At 36.4% G+C, this 10,489-nt stretch overlaps 1 protein-coding gene and 1 non-coding gene across 2 annotated transcripts; both read left to right on the top strand.

Annotated features, from left to right (window-relative positions):
* Window positions 1–3,972: 3,972 nt before the first annotated feature.
* On the top strand, window positions 3,973–4,078 carry LOC139886835 (small nucleolar RNA R71). Its single transcript, XR_011772696.1, has one exon. It is a non-coding gene; the product is annotated as a small nucleolar RNA R71 (small nucleolar RNA).
* An 864-nt stretch (window positions 4,079–4,942) lies between these two features.
* On the top strand, window positions 4,943–6,070 carry LOC139902202 (uncharacterized). Its single transcript, XM_071884866.1, has one exon. It carries the CDS (start codon window positions 4,943–4,945, stop codon window positions 6,068–6,070), a length of 1,128 nt encoding a protein of 375 aa, XP_071740967.1.
* Window positions 6,071–10,489: the final 4,419 nt, after the last annotated feature.

The following is a 10,489-nucleotide window of genomic DNA, read 5'->3' as shown; positions in this document are numbered from 1 at the left end:
TACTTTATCTTTTACGAATGATGATGATGATGATGATGATACTTAAGACTTAATTTACTCATTTTTAAACCTTTTGGGACAATTTACTGACTTAGTAACCTTTGACCTAGGTTGATGACCTTTCGGACCGACTTACTACTTGCCTACTTTTTCGTATCGACTTTACTGCACTTTGACTGTGAGTTATAGCTCCCTTTTTACTTTAACTATTTTTGGGACTGAGAATACAAGCGCTTTTTATGTTTTTACATACTAGACACGAGTATTTAAACTTTATATATGTGTGGGTGATATAACGGCACAAAGATTCCCCTTAGCACGGTAACGTTTAATCATTGGTTTTTGAACCGGTGAACGCGAATATTAGATATGGATCCATAGGGTTTGACATCCCCACTTGGGCTAGTCGCGCTAGCATTTAACGGGTGTTTGATACTTCGAGAACATACACACTCGCCAAGTGTACTTTTAGGGGGTATTATTATTATGTTAAGTTAGTTACCGGGTGCCCACAGATAAGCATATACTTTATCATACTATTTTGATTTACTGATTTGAAATACTGATTTGAAATACTGCTTGAAGCACTGAAATCTCGTGGTCTACATTACATTACTGATTACAAACAAACTATAGCTCACCAACATTCGTGTTGACATTTTTAAGCATGTATTTCTCAGGTGCTTAGACGTTGATGTTAGACTTGCTTTTATAGTCTTGATGTTATAGACTTACTGTTACAGACTTGCTGTGTTAGACTTCTGCTGCATTGTTTAGAGATGTCTCAATCATAGAACTTTTACTTTGCATTCACAACTTATGCTACATTTGAACAATGGATTTGTAATGACCTTTGTGTCACGTACTAATGCTTTATATTCATAGAAGCACGTTATCCTTTGTAAAACATTTGACGTTGGTAAAAATGTTACCCTTTTATGAATGCAAAACTTGTTTTGAAACAGCATGTAGTATTATATCGTGTAATGGACCTGTTGTTGATGATCCGTACACATTGATTTTGTACGGGGCATCACAAAATCCTGAGAAAGTGTCGGATCAAAAGTGGTAGAAGATCCGGTACTTCTCTTGAAAATCTTCTGAAAGATAGGTAGTGTGCAGTTTTGGCTCGTGTTAAATCTTGAATTCCGATGAGAATATGGTCCACGGCTCTGCTGGTTGATCCATGAATGTCAATCATAGTGGCAGTGCTTGTGGTGATTATCTCTCTGATAGGATGCTCATTTCGAAGGTCTTCAAAGAATGTTAGAAACTGTATCTTCGGTATTTTGAAACCTTTGGAATGGTGATCTCCACAGTAAGTGTCTGTAGCTTTGCACAGATTGGTTAAAACGCGAAGCTGAAAAGAAGTGAAAAGCAATCATGACCCTAGCATCAATGTCACCGTCTTTGAGTATATCTCCCGACATTCGGATTTAAATGTGAAATTTGGATCCGTGGATTTGTGGAAGATACGTGCTATATTTGTAACGTAGGTGGAAATGTTGACTCGGTCTGGTTCAAGATGAGAGAACGGATTGTTGCATCGTACTTCTTCTGTAATTGCGTCTCGCAACTCTTTGATAATCAGATCTGCGTGGTGATCAATTGTTACTTAAATCACTAGCCTGTCTGATGTGCTTTCGAAATTACCTTTTTCCAAAAGAGCAAAAAGGCTGTGAATATCCTCGATCATTTGCAAATCAGAGTGATAGGTCGAGCGTCCGGTGGAAAGATCCATATGCTTCCGGATGAGAGTCAGTAGTGCTCGTTGGTTTGCTGAGAAAGGAAGTGCAGATCTGGCTAAGGCGTTGTAAACCTTAGAGTAAATGACCTTATGATCTCGACAGAATCTTGTCTCAAGGATAGTGCGGACCACTGAATTGTGCTCTCATTGCCTTTCTTCGCGGTAGATATGATCGTGAAGGGTATTGATAAATTCTTGAATGCGCTCTTCTAGGATTTCAACATCATTGTCTTCTCTTGGGATTCTCGGATAACCATGATTCGTTCCGTTAAGCGTAGTGTGAAATCAATTGTTGATTTACGGATGGCTTCGAGAATATTTTCAAATTTATCGGTGTCTTTGATGAAAGTTATCATGTCGGCGTGTGTAGATATGACCGGAATCCGAACTGTAGAAGAGTCCGGCTCTCCTTGATCTGGTTCGGTTGGAGAGTGTGAGTTATCCAGAATGTCTTCATGTTGCTCTTCCTCGTCATCATCGATATAATAGTCATCTGAAGATTCATTTGATGAACGGGATTATTCAGTATTCTGGTTCTTTACTTCGACACTTGCAGGGTTAATTTCTATATCCTTAACCTCAACCTTATCAGTCTTCTTCTTGAAATGAATGATTAAACTGTGATCTTCCGTCTCAAGCCTCATTAATTCTTCATGATGCTTAATGCTTAGAGAGGGTATTATCGCAGTTTCTTTTACGTTTTCCATTGCCTCTTCCTCTTCAAGTTCTTCCTCTTCCTCTATTTCTTCGTTGGGATCCTCTTCTTCCATTTTTGGGTAGTCTGCAGATTGTGATTCGACACCCATTTCGATATCATTGGCTGGTAGTGAAAACTCGTCATCGAAAGTGATCCGTCTGGATGCAAGAATTTGTCGACTTTCACCAAGACATTCTCAACTATGCCCTTAGGATATCGAATTGTGTGATCGGCAAGTTGGATTGTCATTTTAGTTGGTGACAAGTCTCCTAACTCTGATCTCTTGATAAGAGAGTAGGGGATTAAATTGATACTTGCTCCTAAATCTGCTAGCGCATGAATGCTTCCAGATCGGTAGATCGAACACGGGAAAATGAATCGGCCCGTGTCTCCTAGCTTTGGTGGTAGAGAGTTTCTGAGTAATGCCGAGCATTCTTCATTCAGTGGAATTTTTTTTGAATCTGGTATCCTCTCCTTAGTAGAGATAAGCCTTCGGATGTATCTCTTCTGGTTGGGGATTTTGGACATGGTGTCCAGAAATCTTCCATCGAGTTTGAAGGAATCAAGCTTGGATGGTTCTTCCTGTAGCCTTCCAGGGTAGGGTACACGAACTGGATTTACAGGGGGCAGCTTTTGAGTATATGTTGACTTGTTTTTGAGCCTAGCTGACTTTCTCCGTGGTTCTTCCTCTGGGATTATAGAATTCATTTGTTTAGCTTCCTTTGTGTGGGGATTTTGGATAGTATTACTCGGTAACCTCCCTTGTGGTCGGGTTTCAAGGCTTTGTGATAACTATCCGAGCTGCGTCTCTAGACTTTTGAGCAGAGCCAATCTCATTAGTATCTCCGTCTGGTCTTTTATGGATGCAGTTCTCTGATTTAGCTGTTGTTGTCCTTGTATGAACTGAGTCAACTGGTCATCAGCTCCGAGAGTGGGGTTGGTTACTTTTGTAATTTGGGTGTTTGGGGAATTTTCCTAGACTGGTGGACCCGTGAGTGGAAGTGGTTGATCGTAGGACAATGAGATTGTTGGGCTGGATAAGGTGGGTAGCGATAGCGAAAAGACTGGTTGCTTCATTGAAATTGGTTAACCCTGGGTTGTTGATTGAATCTGGGATTTGATTGAAGAGCTGAGTATTGAACGTAACAGACTGAAACCGTCAGGTTTTTCGTACTCAACTTGATATTCTTCAGTGGGTTGCGGGTTGGTACAATTAACACAGGCCTGAGTCTGGTTAACCTGTTGTGGCTGCGTCTTCAATTCTTCGAGTTGTTTAGCGAGAGATTTCATCTTATCTCTGAGGGATTTGATGGCCTCCGTTTGATTGTTAAGTGCAGAGAGTAGGGCAGATGATGAAGTTGTTTCACCACTGTTCCAGTCATGATGATGCATTGTCATGTTCTCGAGCAATTCCCATGCTTCATCTGCGGTTTGGTTCATCAGATTTCCTTGAGCTGCTGCATCGATCTTCGTCCTATGATTTACCGTAAGACCATTGTAGAAGGTACATATTTGAGTGGACCGTTCTAACTGGTGATTAGGGCATTTCTTCAGCAGGGTTTTGAATCGCTCCCATGCAGTATAAAGAGATTCATCATAACTTTGTTTGAAGATAATGATGTCATTCTTAAGTTTGGTTTGTTTAGAAGGAGGGAAATATTTGGTTAGGAATTTAGTAGCCATCTCCGTCCATGACGTGATGGAATCATTTTTCAGCCCTTCGAACCATGTTTGAGCATGATGAGTGAGAGAATAGGGAAACAAGTATAGCCGGACTATATCTTGTCCTATCCCTGGCTGTTTGTAGGAGTTCGAAAGAGATATGAATTTATCAAGGTGAGAATTAGGATCATCATTCGGTAATCCATGAAATTGACAGCTGTTCTGGATGAGCTGTATGATGTGATGCTTTAACTCGAACGAGTGTCCTTGAATCTCTAAAAATCTGATCTGTCCTCCTCGACCTTCAGTCGAGGGTTTGGTATTTTCTGCTAAAGTGACGCGTAACGCCATTTGATTTTTGATTCGTGCTTCCTTGCGTGCTTTAGAGATTATTGCGTCTGGATCAGGTACGAAAAACAACGGTCCTGGTCTAGATCGGGTTTGGGTCATACACTGGGTATGCCTTTTTTGTTTTTAATTTTTAGCAGATAGACTAAATTGCTAAGGTAATCTAAGATAATGTAATCTAAGGTAATCTTAATCTAAGGTAGTCTAATCTAAAGTAATCTAATTTAATCTAAGGTAATCTAACTATCCTAAGGTTAAATATATTTTTGGTTCTTGCTACTGATTCCCCGGTACTTTGATAACAGAGCTTCGCACGAACTATTCAACAAACCAAGTGGCCAGGCCGACTACAGAGAGTCAGGATCCTTTTGGTTCCAATATAATTGGAGACTATTCGGAAAATTCAACAACCAAGTCCTTGTATAATTGTATTTCTTAGACACCACTAAACCAAAGGACCAATTGAACTAAACCGCTAGTTCGAAAAGATGGAATCTGCGTTTCGTCTGTGTAACTGCAGTGAAGCTGACAAGGTCAAGTATGCTACTAGAACTCTATCTGGTGGAGCTTTAACTTGGTGGACTACATATGCTGGTACAGTTAGATGGACTGCTACCCTAGCCATACCATGGGAAACATTAAAAACCATGATGGCTGGCAAGTATTGTCCCAGGAATCAAGTCCAGAAATTTAAAGTCGAATTCTGGGAGTTAAGAATGAAAAATCTTGAAGTTGAAGAATACAACAACCGATTTCTAGAGCTAGCTGCTCTATGCCCTAGTATGGTTACTCCTGAGAGCAAGAAGATTGAAAAGTATATAATCAGTCTTCCTCCTCAAATCCAGGGGAATATTATATCTGCTGGTAAAGAAACCATTGAGGCTACGATGTTAATGACCCAAAATCTGGTTATGGCTGCGAGAAGAAATGCCAAGGAAAAACAAACTGAAGTGAAGGCTACCGATAACAAAAAAAAGTTTGAGCCTACTCAAGGTTCAGGTCAGAATTCAAATAAAAAGGTTGGTGATACTACAAAAAGTGGTTATATTGGAACAAAGCCGCTATGTAAGTGCTGTGATAGGTATCATCATGGGTTGTGCACTACTGAGTGTGGAAGGTGTAAGAAGATTGGTCACTCGACTAAGAATTGCAAAGTTGTTCTGCCTACTACAAATACAAGTCCAACCGTGCCTACTTGCTACGGTTGTGGGGAAAAGGGGCATTACAAAAACAACTGCCCTAAGAACATGATTGCAACAGCAGGTAGTGCTAAGGGAAGAGCATTTGTCATGACTATCGAAGAAGCCCGTGAAGAAGATGAAGTCATAATGGGTACGTTCCTTGTTAATAATTGTTATGCTACCATTTTATTCGATACTGGTGCTGATAGAAGTTATGTGTCTACTGATTTCTGTACTTTATTTACTGAAAAACCAAGTACCCGAAATGCTAAGTGCCTCGTAGAAGTAGCAAACAGGAAGGTTATGAAAGTATACAAAATTTATAAAAGATGTGACTTAATCTTAGCCGATAAACTCTTTAAGATTGACTTGTTTCCAGTCGAGTTAGGAAGCTTTGATGTAGTTGTAGGAATGAATTGGTTGAGACCATTATGAGCGGGAATAATGTGTTATGATAAGAATATTAGTGTACCTCTCGAAAATGGAGAAACCTTAGTCGTACAAGGAGAGACGAGTGGTTGTAAACTCAACATTATATCTTGTATCAAAACCCGAAAATACCTGATGAAGGGATATCAAGCCATTTTGGCTAATGTTAAGGAAGTCAAACCGGAAGAGAAACGAATTGAAGATGTTCCGGTGGTTAGAGAATTTCCTGAAGTTTTTCCCGAGGAACTCCCTGGACTTCCACCTCAAAGACAAGTCGAGTTTCAAATCGATTTAACTCCCGGTGTTGCACTTTTTGCAAAGGCACCATACCGATTAGCTCCATCTGAAATGAAGGAATTATCCATTCAGCTACAAGAACTCTTAGAGAAAGGATTCATTCATCCTAGCTCATCTCCATGGGGAGCACCCGTTCTTTTTGTCAAAAAGAAAGATGGCACGTTGAGGATGTGTATTGATTACCGGGAACTCAACAAGTTAACCATCAAGAACCGTTATCCACTTCCACGTATTGATGACCTATTTGACCAGTTGCAAGGGTTAAGTATTTAGTCAAAAATTAATCTCATGTCGGGCTATCAACAGTTGAGAGTCAAGGAAGCTGATGTTTCTAAGACTACTTTCCGAACTCATTATGGACACTATGAATTTCTTGTCATGCCTTTTGGTTTAACCAACGCACCTGCTATATTCATGGATCTTATGAACCGTGTATGCAAACCCTACCTTGAAAAATTTGTGATTGTTTTCATAGACGACATCTTAATCTATTCCAAGAACGATCAAGAACATGAACGACATTTATGTTTAATCGTAGAATTGCTAAATAATGAGCAGCTGTATGCCAAGTTCTCCAAGTGTGAATTCTGGTTACGAACAGTTCAATTTCTCAGACATGTAGTTAATAGCGAAGGAATACATGTCGATCCAGCTAAAATCACTGCTATTCAAAACTGGGAAGCGCCTAAGAGTGTGAAACAAATTCGCCAATTCTTGGGACTTGCTGGTTATTATCGAAGGTTCATTGAATGATTTTCCATTCTTGCTAAACCTCTCACTAAATTAACCCACATGGGGAAGAAATTCGAATGGTCAAGTGAACAAGAATCTGCATTTAAGGTTCTAAAAGAAAAATTGACTACAGCCCCGATCTTATTTCTTCCCGAGGGAAACGACGATTTCATTGTCTACTGTGATGCCTCGAACCAAGGTTTTGGTTGTGTATTGATGCAACGACAAAAAGTTATTGCCTATGCATCTAGACAACTTAAGAACCTTGAAAAGAATTATACCACACACAACCTGTAATTAGGAGCTGTGGTATTTGCTTTAAAATTGTGGAAACATTATCTATATGGAACCAAATTCACGGTACTTACCGATCACAAAAGTCTCCAACATATCTTTGATCAAAATCAGCTGAATATGAGGCAACAAAGATGGATTGAATTATTAAACAATTATGATTGTAAACTCAAGTATCACCCCGAAAAAGGGAATTCCGTTGCCGATGCCCTAAGTCGTAAAGAACGAGAAAAACCTATTCGAGTTCGAGCTCTAAATATGGTCATTAAGACTAATCTTACAACTTGAATTCGCGATGCGCAACTAGAAGCATTGAAAGAAGAAAATGTCAAACTTGAGGGACTTGAAGGTCTCGTACGACAAATGGAAACTAAGGAAAACGGAATGCGGTATTTCAATAACCGAATCTGGGTTCCATACTTCGAAAATCTACGAAAACTAGTCTTGGATGAAGCACATAAGACTAGGTATTCTATTCACACAGGCTCTAGTAAAATGTATCACGATGTGAAAGAATTTTATTTGTGGCCTCATCTGAAATCAAACGTTGCTGAATATGTGAGCAAGTGTCTAACTTGTTTGAAGGTTAAAGCCGAACATCAGAAACCATCTGGCTTACTTCAACAACTGGAAATCCCACAGTGGAAATGGGAAGGTATCACTATGGACTTCATTACTAAATTGCCCAAGACTTCTAGTGGAAATGATACTATTTGGGTGATAGTTGATCGTCTTACCAAATCTGCTCATTTCTTACCGATCAAGAAAACCGACAAGATGGAGAGATTGTCACAACTGTATATCAAAGAAATTGTCTCTCTTCATGGTGTTCCTATTTCAATCATATCCGATCGCGACAGTAGATTAACTTCCAGATTCTAAAAATCCTTACAAACTGCTCTTGGAACTCAACTCGACATGAGTATTGCTTATCATCCGCAAATCGATGGTCAAAGTGAACTAACCATTCAAACGTTACCACTCAAGTATTAAGGCTGCACCTTTTGAGGCCTTATATGGACGAAAATGTAGATCCCCACTGTGCTAGGATGAATTAAAGGACAGACAGTTAACCGATCGTGAAATCATACTCGAGATAACCGAAAAGATCGTTCAGATTAAGAAACGATTAGAAACTACCCGTAGCCGACAGAAGAGCTATGCTAATAAATGTCGGAAAGATTTGGAATTCCAAGTTGGTGATAAAGTTATGTTGAAAGTATCTCCTTGGAAAGGCGTCGTTCGTTTTGGTAAACGAAGCAAACTAAGTCCGCGTTTTATTGGACCTTTCAAGATTACTGAAAGGATCAGACCCGTGGCTTATCTATTAGAACTACCAGCTAAACTTAGCAGCGTACACGACGTATTTCACATCTCGAACCTGAAAATGTGTCTTGCTGATGACACACTTGTTATTCCTTTGGATGATCTCCGCATTGATGATAAAATGCACTTCATCGAAGAACCTATAGAAGTTATGGATCGTGAGATTAAACTCTTGAAACAAAGCAACATTCCCATTGTTAAGATCTGTTGGAATTCACGGCATGACCCCGAGTATACCTGGGAACGTGAAGACCAAATGAAACGGAAATATCCCCACCTCTTCTCAACAACCGATGCATCCGAGAAGTCTACTTGAAACTTCGGAATGAAGTTTTCTTTAACGGGGAGGTACTATAACAACCCTCACCTTTCATACTTGAATTGATTAATTTGCCCCTAGGGTTGTTATCCATACGTAATATATGATTAAATTCGACGTAGATTAAATATTTATTTTTAGTCGACACGTTTTGTTAACTAAAGTTTATACTAATTATATAAAATAACTTTAGTTAATATTAATATTAATGTGTATTATATATAAAACCATATGTAACATAATTATTAATTAAATGATAAGTTATTTTAATCATTATTTATATTTTTAGCTTATAAAAAAAGATTTTTTTTAAATAATGAGCCCATGAATTTTGACTAAATATTTTCAAAGCCAAAAACTTATTAAAAACATTTTTAACATGTTTTCTTTATTTATTAAAATTGGCACCTTTATTTTATTTTATTTTTTTCTTTTCACCAACCATTTTTACCTATAAATACATGGCTCTTCATTCATTTTTTCTTGCCAAAAACAAAAACTTAAGTTATTCTCTCAAAACCTTGAATAAAATTTGAGGTACTTTCTATTTTTATTTTTTTGTCGATTATATTTATATTTATTGTATATTCTTTATAAAATTCGAAATTAATTATATTAACATGTTATAATTAGTATTATATTTTATTGGATATTATAAAAGTATTTTTATGAAATAATAATTCGAATTTATATTTTATATGAATTTAAAAACGAATTTATGAATATATATAGATATATATATATATATATATATATATATATATATATATATATATATATATATATATATATATATATATATATATATATATATATATATATATATATATATATATATATATATATATGCATACGAAGCACATATATAATAATTAGATAAAAATCAAACAAAATATTTTTATAGGTTTCCTAGCTTTAGTATGATATAATACTGATCAAAAGTATTTTTTTTAAACTTTTTAAGTATTATATATAATTATTTACGAATTATATATTGAATAAACATGAAAACAATGTACATTTCGTAATAAAATAGTAAACAGTAATAAAAATAATTATAAAATTTTTCTGAGATTATTACACTAGTATAAGGCTGCGAAAATTATAAAAATTATTTTATGAATTATCCTACTGATTTGTATAATTAACTAAGTTTATAAATATTATGATTATAATATTTAATGAATTAATTATCAAATTAGCATGTATTGGTATAAATTCTTTTTAAACATAAACATATATAATACATATAATATAAGAATTAATCAATACTTAATCAAACATTATTATTAGTAAATAATAATATAAAATCTAATTGAATACTTACCTAATCATGTATATTTAATTTCCTATCTAATTAAACTTATAACACTTTTAATATAAGATTAATTTTAAGATAAATTAATGTATATATTCAAACTTATATAATATACTTATTATATAAGTAAATTATTTAA

Source organism: Rutidosis leptorrhynchoides, chromosome 1 (assembly GCF_046630445.1).
Source record: "Rutidosis leptorrhynchoides isolate AG116_Rl617_1_P2 chromosome 1, CSIRO_AGI_Rlap_v1, whole genome shotgun sequence".
In the NCBI taxonomy this organism is placed as follows: domain Eukaryota; kingdom Viridiplantae; phylum Streptophyta; class Magnoliopsida; order Asterales; family Asteraceae; genus Rutidosis; species Rutidosis leptorrhynchoides.
This window is presented reverse-complemented; position numbering and strand designations above follow the sequence as displayed.

Coding starts and splice junctions, on each gene's coding strand:
- LOC139902202 (XM_071884866.1), top strand. CDS start 4,943: ATGGAATCTGCGTTTCGTCTGTGTAACTGCAGTGAAGCTGACAAGGTC.